This window comes from Microplitis mediator, chromosome 9, assembly GCF_029852145.1.
Source record: "Microplitis mediator isolate UGA2020A chromosome 9, iyMicMedi2.1, whole genome shotgun sequence".
NCBI lineage: Eukaryota > Metazoa > Arthropoda > Insecta > Hymenoptera > Braconidae > Microplitis > Microplitis mediator.
Window position 1 is genome coordinate 16783173 of NC_079977.1, and position 15905 is coordinate 16799077.

Below are 15905 nucleotides of genomic sequence, written 5' to 3' on the forward strand. Positions count from 1 at the left end.
AATGTAATTATTTTATACTTTGTATGGGCATAATATTGGTATACAATGACAAGAGTTTTTTCAGAATCGTGGCCATATACGTGATAAACAACATCGTTCGATACGTGCATAATCGATTGTTCAATGTTGTATAAAATTTGTGTAAATATTTGCAAATTTCAATTGGAAATCCAATTCATGAGGTTTAAATCAGTGTTCACGTGAATAATTGAATGAATCGAAAAATTATATTTTTGAACCAAGAGACGGATAAACTTCTATTTAGGTAGTTTCAGGGAGTTTTATATGATAACGGTTTGTATGGCTTTATTATGAAAATAATATACCTTCTCGGAAAATCAATGTAAAAGTATGTTGTAAGTGATCTACTTTAAGTTTACAAGGAGTTTGGTTCAATTAGAAAATTTCGATTTGAAAATCATTACTAGTACGCAAAAGTGCAGTCTCTATGGAAAACTCCATACTGTCGTTCAAACCGTGACTAGGAACACACTCTAGGTTGAAAATGTCGACATGACATCTGTTGGAGAATATCAAAGTAGTTGGTTATGCTGATACTATTTTTATCAGTGGATGACGTCATCACTTTCAATTATATTACAGAAATTAATTCACTATTTTCGTTCATTACTAAAAAAGCTACTAGATTTATCGATTTGTGTAGTATTTCGTTGAAAATTAATGTAAATATATGGACAGATAAAGAATGAATGCGTGATCTAGCTGCATCACAATGTGAGTAATTTTAATTGATTCATTTTAATCGAAGACTTTTTATTTCTACACTATCATCAACTAATAAATGTACGTATTTTATCACGCAGTGTCTATGATATAAATTACTGTTTTGCAGTGTTAGTCACGTGTAGTAGAACAATAGTGAATTGGCTTACAAATTACGACATTAAACTTAATGTGAGAAAAGAACCGAAATTATTTTTGTAAATATCGTTCGTTTTATTAGTTAAAGTATAGAGGGTATATATATATATATATATATATATATATATATATATATATATATATATATATATATATATATATATATATATATATATATATATATATATATATATATATATATATATATATATATATATATATATATATATATATATATATATATATATATATATATATATATATATATATATATATATATATATGTACCCCCTTATTCTATAACTAACAAATAAGTTAATAAAGAAAAAGAATATTGAAAATTCACTTTTTGAATTATTTTGTTTGAATGTGATATCATTCTGTTACGCGTTTTATTGAACAAGGATTTAGAAGCTTGCGCATTCGTGATGAAATATAGTTTTACAGCAAATAAATGAATGTGTATTTTGTTTTTATTAATATGCAGTGATAGTGTGCCTGATTTGATGAAAATATGATATCTTGCGCTAGAGTTAAACAATTACTGCTTTAGGTTTTGATCCCAGATACTTGTGCCAGATTGTATCAGAGTATATACCAAGAACCAATGAGTCCACTTCTCACCCCTTCTCTATACTGATATGCTTTCACTGAGTGTGAAAAAAACGAGGAGGGTAAAGTTATGCTTTGTTCTATTCCAGAAGCAATTCGTAAATAAGTCACTGCACTAAATACTACCGGATTTCGACAAGTATTACTGACTGCTTCACAGGAGATACTTATTAGCAGGCCCTTGAAGTTGGGGCCAACAATCAAACGTAAAAAAGATAACAAAAACAAGTTCGAAAGCAATAATAGAAAAAAAAATTAACGAACGCATGCAAGTTCAGGTGAATGAATGCGCGCTATAGACTCTAACTCAAATGTCAAATATTAAAGAGGTTGACAGCAAAACACGTGGAATTTAAGTAACCTATCACGATTTCGAACAAACCAAATTACTGAATGAGATTTCAAAATACGTGCTACTATGAAAAATTTGCGGAGTTAACGTGGATGAAATCCTCTTCGGAGTGATATTTACTCCGAAAGTGAGTTTATTTTAATATTAAAACGCTGAATCAGAGAAAATTCTGATTTAAATAAAATCCGTGATCACTTCGAATTCACTCCTGATTTTTAACAGTGTGACATCAATTAAATTGTAAATAAATAGAAGGCAAAAATGTTTTTTATAAAATTTCAGATACTTCTGATATAGCACGGTAATATTGCTGATGGTCTCGTTTGTCGTCCTGCTGACAATCATGCTCATAATTTTGCTGATGGTATCACTCACCATTTTGCTCGTCATTTTGCTGACGCTGTGATCGACATCTAGATGACGGTTCTGCGAATGACACAATCACTCAATTTCGTGAAGCAGTAAAGCACCTGGAAGAATTTAATGAAAGCGGGACAAATACGACGGCCAATAAACAAATAAAAGACTTAATAACTCAATTTCATGAAACAGCGAAGCACCTGGAAGAATTGAATAAAAACGCAGGAAATATGATGTCCGAGTTCATTGGAAAACTTTGTGATGATGATAGGGAAAAAAAACTTAGATTAAAGCCTCTGACATGAAAATATTTGAAGAAATATTACATTATAATGTAACGTGATTTACTGTTCGTAATTAATAATTTTTGTGATTACTAATTAACCTTCTATAGCGACAATAATGGCCGCGCAGTCAGTGTATGGCTCTGGCGATCACCAAAATATTAAGAGCCTTGGGCTCGAGCGGAAATCACTGTCGTTAGGCGTAGGTCAAAATCTCAGTGTAACCGAGTAAGAGTATCTCATGTGAATACATTGTATGTATTTTCAAAACAAGTAAATCATACTATGTATCTAATAAAGCATTACGCACACATAACGCATTCATTATTCCACAACTAATTTAAAAATAATAAAGATATTTCAATTATCAATAAAGAGAATAAATTTATCATAAAATCCATTGTTACACAGAAAAAAAATTATCGCCCCCACTCTTAGAAAAGAAGTCTAATCTTTCACTTTTACTGTACATTTACAGTACAAACCAAAAATAAATAAGAACAAAATTTTGTTTGAAATACAGGAAATTTCCACTTCTCCACCGTCTAGCGGTCCAATTTCATAAAATTCGACTGCAAATAAGTTAATGGAAGTAATACAATTAATACTTATATGTATATTAGGGTGATTCGTTTTGAACGAATATTTTTTTTTTTCACTCCCACTTGAAAATATTGTTATAGACATGGAAAAATAAATTCCCTGCAAGTTTCAGCCCTTAATTTTAATTTTAAGTACTTTATATTTGATTTTGAAGTTTTTCCATTTAAAATACATAGGAAAGTTGGGATTTTTTTTTTAATTCTCTATAACTCAGCCGCATTTCAAGATATCGGGTCGCCGTTTGCGGCAATTTCTAGGTAATTTAATATTCTTCAAAAGTTTCCTCAATAGTTTTACTCAGACTCTAATTGTTTTTTCTGTATTGGTTCTGAAAATAAATTTTTTAATAATAATTTGGGTTTTTAGTTGATATTAACTAAATAACGAAATTTACAGAAAAAGTGCAGATAACTATTTTTTAGTAAATATTATTCGCTACAAAAAAGGCCTTTTTAGTTAAGTGGCTTAAGTTCTTCGTTCACGTGATATAGGGATTTTAGTAATTTTGTAAATAAAATATTTGTCAAAAATTTTTCCGAAGTTCATCAATTGGACCCCTTCTGATTTTAATGACTGGATTAAATTAATGGAAGGAAAATTATTTACTGATTTAAAATTGAAATGAAATAGCATTTGGTGGAATTTTTCGACAAATATTTTATTTACAAAACTACTAAAATCCCTATATCACGTGAACGAAGAACTTGAGCCACTTAACTAAAAGGACCTTTTTTGTAGCGTATAATATTTACTAAAATATAGTTCTCTGCACTTTTTCTGTAAATTTCGTTATTTAGTTAATATCAACTAAAAACCCAAATTATTATGAAAAAAATATTTTCAGAACCAATACAGAAAAAACAATTAGAGTCCAAGTAAAACTATTCATGAGACTTTTGAAGAGTATCAAATTGCCTAAAAAATACCGCAAACGGCGACCCGATATCTTAAAATGCGGCTGAGTTATAGAGAATTATAAAAAAAATACCAACTTTCCTATGTATTTCAAATGGGAAAACTTCAAAATCAAATATAAAGTACTTAAAATTAAAATTAAGGGCTGAAACTTGCAGGGAATTTTTTTTTCAATGTCTATAACAATATTTTCAAGTAGGAGTGAAAAAAAAATAGTCCTTCAAATCGAATTACCCTAATGTATATATTTATATATATATCTTCCCTCTTCCAACAACTAATAGAAGAATACAATTAAAAAAAAAATTTGCATGATGTGGCAATAATTTTTTTCAAATATATACTAGCAATCAATTATTATACAAATTAATTATAACAAATCAATGTGATTCATAATTTTATAGGATTGCATTTGCTATTATATTTAATTAATTGATTTTTAAATATGATAGCTTTCTAATTGCTGAACAAAAATAGTGAACAAAATGAAAGATACAATAAACTACTCACATAAATCTCATAATCAATCAGCGCAACTTTTCTGCAGCCAGATGAAGAAGTAAACATGTTTTGACACCGAGCTTGTAACTTATGATAAAATATGGCCTTAATTTTTTTAAATGGCGTATTACGAGTGTTCGAAAGTAGTTGCCAATACTTTATGACGCAGCACTGCAGATATCACGTCACCATGTAATATCTTTCTAGAAAAAAATGTTACGTATGTCAGTTTTGATGCAGTAGCATTGTTTGCTCTTATCAATATTGCAAGATCATAAGGATAACGTCCTGACCATTAGATCATTAACGGAAATGCCGGGTTGCTTATAAGAAATTTTATAGTCATTTTATAAGGTCTTTTCAACGTAAGGGTTTATTGACGCATCACCATCACAGGACCCAGTTTTGTAGGAGAAAAGTCAGAACTTTTTATCAGAAATTCTTCTAAAGATTGATGTTAAGCTTGCCAGAGATTCACAGCAGGCAGGGTGGACTGACCCCGGACCAAAGATGCCCAATCTGGTGATGAGTATTTAGGTTAGATGTCGGGTGGAATAAGGAAGCGGACGAGGTCTTTGTCAGTGTCGTGAAAATAAGTAATGAATAGTCAAAATAGTTTTATCCCACTATTTTCAAACTAAAATCCATTAGATTCGGGATTCAAAATATAGAATCCTGTTGTGATTCGTTAATTTTCAGTTTACAAAACAGTCAGTTGGTGTGAAGAATGTAATATATTTTCACTTGATTGATTATAATAATGGAACCAAAAAAAATCATAACCTCCGAATTATTGAGACGCTTCGTTCGAGTGTCGAATTATACAGGCAATGAGTGAGTTGCGAAAAATTGGGCGCTTGCAATGTAAACAGCTTTCAAAAATTTCTCAGCTAATAAGCTCATAAAGAATAATGTTTATTTAGGAAGAGTGAGAGCTATAAATTTACTGTCAGAACAATGTTCAAAACAAATAACTGTAAATCCACAATCGTTTTATTACAATTTTATTACATACATTTTTTGAATAACAACCTGAGTCGAAATATTCGACGTAAATTGAACGTTCTTAACGTTTTAAACGTAAATTGAACGTTTTGAACGTAAACTGAACGTTTTCAACATTTTAAACGTAGATTGAACAATTTGGACATTAAAAACTGAATTTGACAGCTTTCGACTTATTCAAAACGTAGATTGGAGTATCATGAATCGAAAAAGTAACTAAAACCTATTTGGACTTACAATAAAAAAACGTAAGCATACCAGAAAATTTTTTTCATCGATTTTGTACTCCTGGATTATAATCACGTCAATTCCGTAAAATTTTGTCGTCTGCCTTTCTGGCTCTTATAAAAAAATTCGTATTTTGAAAAAAAATTTTTTTCAGTTTCATACTTCTATCTTTAACACTATATGTTTATACCTGTTCATATATTATGATATCAAGATTATGAAAATTGTGATTACGAATATTGAAATAAATTAATTAATGTTATCATCGAACTTAAATCATAACTCATGAAATTACCAATTTTTTATGAACCAAAATACAAAACAATGGTTCAATTTACTTTCAAAACGTTACAAACGTTCACTTTACGTTTAAAACATTAGGAACGTTCAATTTACATTTGAAACGTTAAGAACGTTCAACTTACGTCTAATATTTCGACTCGGGAAGTTTTCATTGTACAAAGTACAAGTGTTTAACGTTAATGCGCAGTTAAGCTGCAATAGACAATGTTTTTTAAAAAATATTAGTGAATTATACAATATAGAAGGCCATGTTTCAAATGCACAAAAAAAGGAACAGTTTAAAACCTTCTACGGTCCGTAAGCAGTTCCGTTAAGTACTTTTGTTTATGTTCTTATCAAATTTAGTATTGTCAAATAAAAGTTTATAGTTTATCACCAAAACACTGTCGTTAATAATTACATTACTTTTATGGATAACAAGACGCGGCGTCAGTAATCTTATCAGTTAAATTCTTTGTTTTAATAGTTGCCTATAATGAATTCCAGGTGAAAGATTAGTTAGAACACTTTAAACAGGAATACGTTAACCGTCACTAGAAAAGTCACCAGTATAATCTTCATCCATTTCGATGCCTTCAGGATCATCACAAGCAGCTCTGTTGGTTATCAAAAGCTCCTTCATCTTCTCATCACGAGCGTAGTAGGCCGTGTGGTAAGCAGTATGGTGCACATAGTTGATAGCTCCTAGACAAACGGTTGGCGTTTGGCACAGCCACTTAGCCAGTTGGTAATTTTTCGTCCTCACAGCAACATGAAGTAATGAATTACCAGTATATCGTTCCCTTGCATTAATGTCTGCACCCATGTTAACAAGTATTTCTATTTTCATAATAGCATTTTTTCTGCCGTACAATGTCACTGTGTGAATACACTGTCTTCCACGATGATCATATTTATTTAGCATATGTCCATCATTGCCAATAAATGGTGCCAATTCCATCAGCTCGTAAATGTTACCCCTGCGACAAATCATCATAAAATTATTTTCTTCATCTTCTGTCAATTGAACGTTTCACACTTTATTATCAATGTCGCCGTTTTTCTCCATTGTAATTTTATTATTCAGTTGAACGAGATAACGAGATGTAAAGAGCGTCTCTCGGCTTAGATCAACAAACGTTTACTAGCTGAACAGCGGACCCGCTGACCCGTAAATAGTATTACTCAACATTATGCTAAATAATTCTAAATTCTTGGGGCTGAATTTATTTTCAGTGTTGAAACATTTATGTTCGTTATGAGCATACTGTTGAAACGCCAATTCATAAAGTTTATGTCAAGAAAAACACAAATCCCACGGATATTGTCAGAATTGCTAATGATTACAATATTCATTTCATTTTATTTCTTTCTCTGGTCTTAAATATGCCTCCAAGTTTGCTGTCTCATGAATTGTTTACTTGTTTTCGATGAAATCTTTAATCAATGACATAAAGATTCCAGACTTTCTAAATTCGTCCAAAGTGTAGAACTATTTGTACTTTAGTTACAAGCGCTGATAACATTGAGATAGGTCGTGTCTGTACATTATCTAATCAGTCGTGCTAAAGAATTTTCTATGCGAATAGACAAATGATAAAAACAGGCACTGATCTAGCCCAACAAAACCAACGTAATAGCCAGTTTAAATTTATCTTCGATAATAGCAGTTTTTCTTAAATGTTCATAATCGTTGATTCCAACCGAGTAAACTTGTTGAGCGATGTAAGGTTTTTGCTGTGCGGTGATTAAACTTTTTTTAGAATTTAACTACAAAGTCAAGGCTATGAAACATGTTTTGCATGTAAGTGCGACAACGAGTTATAAAATCAATCTTTTTGATTTCGCACCACGGACTGCATGACACGGACAATGAGTTGCCAAAAATACCTACCGGTATTTCGGATTAAGTTCTACAAACTTGAATTCTTCGATCAAGGTTGTCTGTTCAGAATAATTGGGTTGACTGAAAACTAGTTTGAAAACTCATTCAATGTAAAAAATCAGTCTAGACACGATTATCTATGAATATAATTAAGGATTGGCACCAATAATAGTAACGGAGTTGGCTTGGTCCAAGTTTGTCATTCCGCGGACTAGGGTTCAAATCCTGGTTGAAGTTTTCTTACATTAAGGGAATTCTCTCGTGAGTCCAACTTACGGTGAATCATCGTGATTCGTGATAACTAACGATGAATCACGATAAATTAGTTCCGTCCGGAGAAATGTTACACTAGAGAGCAAAATGACACCAATAAGGTGAAGGAAAGTGATTTCTTTATTGGTACTTTTTATGCGTTGAAATTTTCATTTAAAAAGGAAATAATAAATTAAACGATGCAATTGGTTGAATAATAATAACTCTAGGCCTTTGTTTCTAAATATAGGCTTTCCTGTCATTTGTAATAAAAAATCTGCAGGCAGTTGGCATTCTAGGCTAATAGCGAAACGCTTCCTTATCTAGAACCCAGAAGCACTGAATGTTGACATTTTTATTCAGTGTAATAAATCATTGATTTTATCGGTCGGGTAGTCAAAAAAAAATTCGGACTTCGTTGACCAAAACTTACTCGTAAATAAATTCAATCTAAATATACTAGCACGCGGGTGTCAAGTTGATGAATGCGTCATTAAGGAGACATATAAACGACGGCCAGTCCCGTTGGCAGACAGAATGTTATTGGCAGTCAACAAGCTAGATCCGCCTAGACAAAATGGTGAAACAATACGCGACTATTTTTTATAAAGAATTGGGCGTCCACATTGTAGTGCCCCGTGAATGGCCGGAACGTGCAGAAAGCCTAGTGTTGACCTTAGCAGAGAGGATAATTGAACAATTCGACTATGTCAGTCCTATTGTACAAATCAATAATATACCAACACGATTGAGTCGTTGCATCAATATGCTTGGAACTTATTACATTTTCGAAGAAGTATCTAAACAGTAAGTACTTTAAATAGATGTTATAATGGTTTAATCTTTTGACTTAAATTTTGATAATTAATGGCGTGTTTTCCTTGTTTTTGATTTCAGAGAAATGATGGGTGCTTTTAACTTCAATGTAGATGTTCCTAAAAATGGAGACAGTATTAAGATAGAAATTACCAGTGGAAAGAATTTGGACAACGACACATGGTCAAACAACGCGACGTGTGTCCTACCGGATGTCAGTAGAATATCACATCAGCCAATTTTTACAAAATTGTGGTAGGTTTCTCTGTAAGTATTGGAACTGAAACAGTGCTTGGCCATAGTGGTTTAGTCTCAAAATCAATATTATGATTTCAATGGGAGCGTGCTATCCAGTATAGACAACAACAAAAGCACAGCTCGTCGACGGCTACTTCGGGGTATTAAGCTGTGAGTGATTTTCAAAATGTGAATCATATTCAATAATAATAATTGTAGATGTGTCAATAACATAATTGAATTATTCAGCAGAATTCATCAACGGAAGCACAGCTGCGGTTTTCCAGAAAAACATTGAATAAGCGTGGAACTCGTTAGCTGTATAGGGGAGTAAAGTATGTTTTCTGAACTTTATTATCTATTTCAAACGTTGTTAAACTATATTGTGAGTCTCGCGATTTTCTATAGCCAGTTCAGATGAAACTATAAAAGAAATTTCCTTTAATTTCCCCACCATCAGCTGGATCTAAACGATAACAAAACTATTACATTATTTACCTCTTTCGTGTCATTTCGTTAGTGTAAATGACTTTACTTTATGAATATTTTTCAAATTATCTTGTCTGATTTTGTTACAGTTAGCAGTTAAACAATGAAATGATGTCATGCTGCTTTTGGCAGTCGGTGTGATGTCACTTTAGGCCACTCTACATTATCAATTAAGCTCAGCAGTCATTACGGAGAAGCTAATTAGGTCGTAACTATTATACTGTTGCAATGTCATTTTTTTTTGGATCTCTATAATCTAAGTTATTGTGTGTGTAAAATGTCAGCTAAAAAAATAAAAAAAAAATATAAAACATTAACGGAGTTGTTGTCTTTTAATTATGCCAACTTTGTAACATTTTGGTGTTGATGTTTTATATGACATATCAAGTTCAAAATATTCATCAGGTTTCGTAATTAACACCTGATATTCCCGACAATTTACCATTATATCATCTTATCACGAAAAGAGCTAGTCTCCTACTCGATGTCCTTAAGGTTATGTCTATTAGTGTATCATTGCTACAATCCATGCTTTCTAAACATAGCAGTATTTATCAATCAAAAGAAACAATTTAAAGATAATTAACGACAATTATCCAATGTAATTATTTTTAATGATGGCTTAATTTATACTTTCGGTTCCGGTTTCTCGTTGATAACACTGACCACCCGTGTGTGCAATCTGTTTACTTTCATTATGTTATCGAAGGCCAGAGTTCAAAATATTCCGCTGAAAACAAGGATCCAATAATATTTGTCTCTGCTTCTTAACTTAAATGATACGCCAGAATTTGTATCACTATTTAAGATATTATTTCATTATGTGCCCTACTTTTTCGTTCCATTACTTGTTTAAAATTGAACCGTTATGGATGTAAATACATAGATATCTTTAGGGCCATTAAAAAATACATAAATCTTAGAAACATACATGGGTATGTTTCAGTTTTTAATAAAAAGAAAAAAATTAATTACCAATGTTCAACAAATGATAAAAACGAACAATCCTGAACCCTTCAACACTTTGTAGCGACTTTTCTTAATCAATTAAGGACTTATATGATTAATCTTCTATGACTTTGAGCTAATGTTCGAAAATTGCTGCCTAAAAAGTTAGTAAGCAGTAATTAGACGAAAACAATATTATACCGCATCCATTTTACATTATCAGCCAGTATTGAATCAATTTTAGTTATATCAGAACAAGGTCATAAAGGGTATCTTGAATAATGAATTAGGTAAGCATCCAGCTCATTCGAATTTCCGGATTTGATTTATGTCGGACGTGATCATTGTCTTCAAAATATTCGTCATCGATCATACAAATTCCCAGCCAGTATAATATTCCTGTATTGTGCAAACAGCTATCATTGGGATAAGTCAACAGTTGACTTACTGGAGAGAGCATTCTGCAGAAGAGGCCATGGAGTTCAAGCCTGTCGATGTCAAAAGCTTATGGAAAAGAGTGAATCAGCCAAACTTTTCAAGCCTTGTTTGGAAAGAGTACTTTTTTATTACCAATAGACAAGAGCCACATACCTGGAAAGCTTTTGCAATCCTAGAAAATAGTGATAAGAATCGCAGCAGCTACATTCCATGTTGGGATAAAACTCGGGTGAAGTTATCTCAGAATAATAGGGTTCCATCGAGTTACATTCACGCCAATTATGTGGGTGGATTCGAAGACAAGAAGAAATTTATCTGTACCCAAGGACCTATGGCTCATACAGTTAAATACTTTTGGAGAACGGTGTGGATTAATAATTGTCGTATCATAATCGTGCTGATAAGTTCAACTGATAATAATAAGGACAATTACTATCAGTATTGGAATCTTCGAGAAAGTGGTCAAGTGCAGACCAGACGTTGCAAAATCAAAACATTGAAAATAATGGAATTTTTTAATTATATTATGACAGTGTTAGATTTAACTGATGAGCTAACTGGAACATCACGTAATGTCTACCACTTTTTGTACACAAAATGGCCGGAAAATGACTTTCCTGACGTAAAAGAGTTTTACATGTTTGTCGTACAAGTCAACCAAGTGCTTATAAACATTAGACAAATAGTATCATTTTCTCATCAAACTCCACCGGGTCCTGTCGTTATGCATTGCAGTACAGGAATTGGACGAACAGGAACTTTCTGCGCGATGGACAATGCTTTGTCTAAATTAGTGGAAACTAAACAAGTGTCTTTACCTCAATTTGTAACAGAGATCCGGCAGCAAAGACACTGAAGCGTTATTATTCCCGAGCAATATTTTTTTTTGTTATCGTGTGCTGATACATTTGGTATCAATAATGGTTAAGAAAGAAGTTGTACAGAAATAGACACCATCATTCGTCATTCTATTATCACAACGCACTGACGGTGAAGTAACGTCCTATTTCCAGCGGCAAACTGAAAAAACAAAGATAACCTTTGACTGTCATTTAACAAGAGCAAACTTATCAAAATAATTATCAGCAGTTGTATAAATTATACGGAATCATCCTGCAAGTGAACATTGTCTTTGTGTCTCTGGCTGAGTATAGTTAAGATCTAAACTACTCGTGTTGTTTAGCAAAAAAGGAGTTACTATCATGGCTGACCAATGGACTGAAGGAGATATTACTTGAACAAAATAGCGAAGGGGAGGACTTTTTTCATGAGACGGCTCGCTCTGGAAGTTTCTCAATCTTATCCAGATTTACTCCTTACGTCCGTGGATTTGATGCTGCGGCAGGTTTGAATACCCGAAATCATAACGGGCAAATGGCCTTACATGCTGCGGCAGTTACACACGATAAATTATATGCAGTGAAATTCATTCAAGTTCTAAAAGAGTTGGGAGCTGACGGGCAAGAAGGTGCTGGAGGTAATACTGTTCTGCACTTAGCAGTTTCACAACAAGGATATGAGTTGGCAGAGTGGCTGTCCCTTCAGGAGGATATCGATTTGGAGATTCGCAATACCGACAATCTGACACCCTTGGAAATGACTAAGAGCAAGAAGGACAAGAAAATGATAAAAATTTTAAAAAACGGTTACAATCAGAGACGCTGATTAATGTAACAAATAAAGTGATGCTTCATGTAAAAATAAGTGGAGTGAAAACATTCCCGTTCGTTGTTCTTTCAATTGTGCGCAATTCTTATGTAATTAAAGTTGATAAAAAACTTGAGTAGTGTTCATTCTTTACTTAGTCAGCACAATCCTATTTCGACCAATGCGATCTAGCACAGCCGCACAGTATTAGGTGACGTAGGGCAAGAAACGTAATAAGGAAATAGAGGCTAATCTGCTTCTAGACTATCAGGCTGGAACAGTGAATATCAAAGAAAAGCAAATACATAAATATCGGCTGTCATTCGAAGTGCCTATTCGGCAGCCGAAATGGAAGGTAGATTTCCCAATTAATCTTTATAAAAAGTTTCATACATACATATCTAGTAATACATGTTAGTGTATAATCATAATATAAAATTAGGCTCTTTTTCTGAGAGTGAGAGTAAAAAAGAACAACGACTATTTTCGATAGAGAACTTCAGATAGTTGATTTGACAAAACATTATATAGGTAATGTACCAAACTAACTTTCACGTAAATAAAGTAGAGAAAATTCAATTAGTATGAGATCATAATTGTAATCGCTATTACGATGGCAAGACCAGTTATTTTTTACTGTGTATGTTCGTGTGAGTATCAGCTCAAGGTTAAACTGCTGGGATATAAATGCTGTTTACAAAATACGCTTTATTTGAGACCTAATCATTATCTAGCGAGCTAGTGAGCTTCTGATTTTGCAAAGTATTTTATCAAGAAATCTAAATCATGCAGCAAGTGAGTACATAATAATATTTTTATCCTAGAATCTTCTTACGTCCGTAGTCTTTTCAGGTTCACTTACCATTAAAATTGATGTACAGTCGAATTCCATTAAATTTGGCCGAAATTTTGTGGATATTTAGACTTATCGATGCCCTTTCTCTAGTGAGTAAATGATACGCATGTTCTGTTACATCGATATGAATAATGCATTTGTATACATACACATACATACAAATGTATAGCGTCAGCTGGGAGACTGCGTAACTTGTTGTGAAGGTCAAGATTAAAGAAAAGTTCAAACAATGAAATTAGACTTTTTTGAATTTTACTGTAAATGCACGGAACGATTGGAACCCGACTAGATACTGTTTCCCACCCGACTCAGTCAGGTCCCGCACAATAATAAGTGTGGTGCTCTACCACAATCAAGCATTTTTTTTCCAGCACCGTACTGAGTCGGGTGCAGAACAGTAACCAGTCGGGTTCTGGTGCATTTGTCAGCTCTGGTTTGAAACTCCGATAAATTCCGATCAGAACTCGAGGAGGTCTAATTGAAACCAACAGAAAATTTCGAACTATTTTTCTTCCGCTAAATAAATATTTTTATGTTCCAGCCTAATTTTGGTCAGCCAAATGGCGTGATGCGACGACAAATTAAAATTTTCCAAGATAGAATCCAACTATTTACACAGAAAAGGCGAGAGTTACTCCGACAACTAGTTTCTCCTGATAGACAAAGTGAACTTAGTAGAATAGACAGCGAAATTTCAAGAAGTAAATGCGCAGTAATGTGTCTATACAATAACTGTAATTACACTGAGAGAAATTCTTATAACACAGTAATAAAATTTATTAATATGTAGTGGTGTTTTGGAAAAACTTCTAATAAGTGTTTTTATTCCTGGCGAATAAATTTGTCTCTTAGTGCATAATCCTTGAGATGTTTATATATTGTAACGCAATAGTTCTTATATATTTATTGTTATTAAAATTTGCTTTCTTAAAGTGAAGTTTTATTACCTGCTCATGTCATTATCAGCTGATAGTTGGAGTGCATATTGGTATCAGAATGTAAATATCATTCGAGTCACACTATCAGTTAGCTAACAACAACATGGGACAACATTCCCTCACTGTCACAGACGAATGCTGCAGCTTATTGTGCTATGATGAGCCACATTCTAATAATGGGTACGTTCCGAACATCATCAAATTACATAATTTTCTCCAGAAATCCGCAAAAAAAAACTACATGAATCGAATCACCAACAAACAGCCTTTTCAAATCTCTAACTATCGGTCATTTCGAAAATTTCGACTTGGTGATCAGTCCGTTTACGTTTACAACCGTTTACTATAAATTCATAGTCACTAATGCTAGAGTTGGCAGCTGTGATTTCACCTTTAGCGAAATGTCAATTCACAATTAAGAATGTCTTATATTTTATTTTATTTATCCTTTCGGAGAACTGCGCGCCAATTCAAACGGGAAAAAAACAAATTCATTATCGTTAAATTTGTTGATAGCTAAAATAATTAATTGGATCCTGGACATATGCGCATCATTCAAATTGGCCTACATGCATAGGACGCATGTGTGAAGCAGATGTAACACTTTATCAACCTGTTCAAAGATCAAATTTCGTCAATTGTGTCTCAGCAATCTATATACGTCTCACTTGCACGAGGAAGACAAGCCATTGGTGCGAGTAAAGATGCATGTATGTAATTGAGTGACATCTTCAACCACAGGTAGCTTGGTAGTTAGGTCATGCATTTTTTTTAATCTAGTGTTTATACTATTTGTGTTCGTGTGGGTACCAGCTCGAGGTAAAACTGCTAGGATATAAATATGTTGTTTACAAAATGCGTTTCATTTGAGACCTAATCGTTATCTAGTGAGCTAGTGAGCTTCTGATTTTGCAAAGTGTTTTATCAAGAAATCTAAATCATGCAGCACGTGAGTACATAATAATATTTTTATCCTAGAATCTTCTTACGTTCGTAGTCTTTTCAGGTTCACTAAGCATTAAGTTTTGCCGAAATTTCGTGGATGTTCAGACTTGTCGATGCCCTTTCTCTAGTAAGTAAACTATACGCATGCTTTCTTACATCGGGATGAATAATGCATTAGTAAACATGCACATACATACAAATGTATAGCGTTGGGTGGGATACTGCGTATTTTGTTGCGAAAGTCAAGATTAGAAAGTTCACACGGAGAGAAACGTCAAGGAAATATGCCGATGCAGCATAGTAATAATTGCATTACCCTATAGTTTGTGTCACGCCGCTCTTATGTGACTGCTTATGCGAACTATAGAGTAACGTAATTTTTACTATGCTGCATCGGCATTAGACTGTGTCAAAATAAGTTTTTTTTTTT

The 15905-nt window shown here is 33.0% G+C and overlaps 2 protein-coding genes and 1 pseudogene across 2 annotated transcripts; 2 read left to right on the top strand and 1 right to left on the bottom strand.

Annotated features, from left to right (window-relative positions):
• Positions 1 to 6187: 6187 nt before the first annotated feature.
• On the bottom strand, positions 6188 to 8572 carry LOC130674420 (NF-kappa-B inhibitor cactus-like; annotated as a pseudogene).
• A 2151-nt stretch (positions 8573 to 10723) lies between these two features.
• LOC130674583 (tyrosine-protein phosphatase non-receptor type 9-like) lies at positions 10724 to 11957 on the top strand. The gene has a single exon (XM_057479945.1). The coding sequence runs from the start codon at positions 11127 to 11129 to the stop codon at positions 11943 to 11945; it is 819 nt and encodes a 272-aa protein (XP_057335928.1). The 5' UTR covers positions 10724 to 11126; the 3' UTR covers positions 11946 to 11957.
• Positions 11958 to 12009: 52 nt separating this feature from the next.
• Positions 12010 to 12754, top strand: LOC130674214 (uncharacterized). Its single transcript, XM_057479482.1, has 2 exons — positions 12010 to 12027; positions 12281 to 12754. Exons 1-2 carry the CDS (start codon positions 12010 to 12012, stop codon positions 12752 to 12754), a joined length of 492 nt encoding a protein of 163 aa, XP_057335465.1.
• The last annotated feature ends 3151 nt before the right edge of the window (positions 12755 to 15905 follow it).

Bases quoted from the DNA above. Each gene is read 5' to 3' on its own strand.
- LOC130674583 (XM_057479945.1), top strand. From the start codon at position 11,127: ATGGAGTTCAAGCCTGTCGATGTCAAAAGCTTATGGAAAAGAGTGAAT.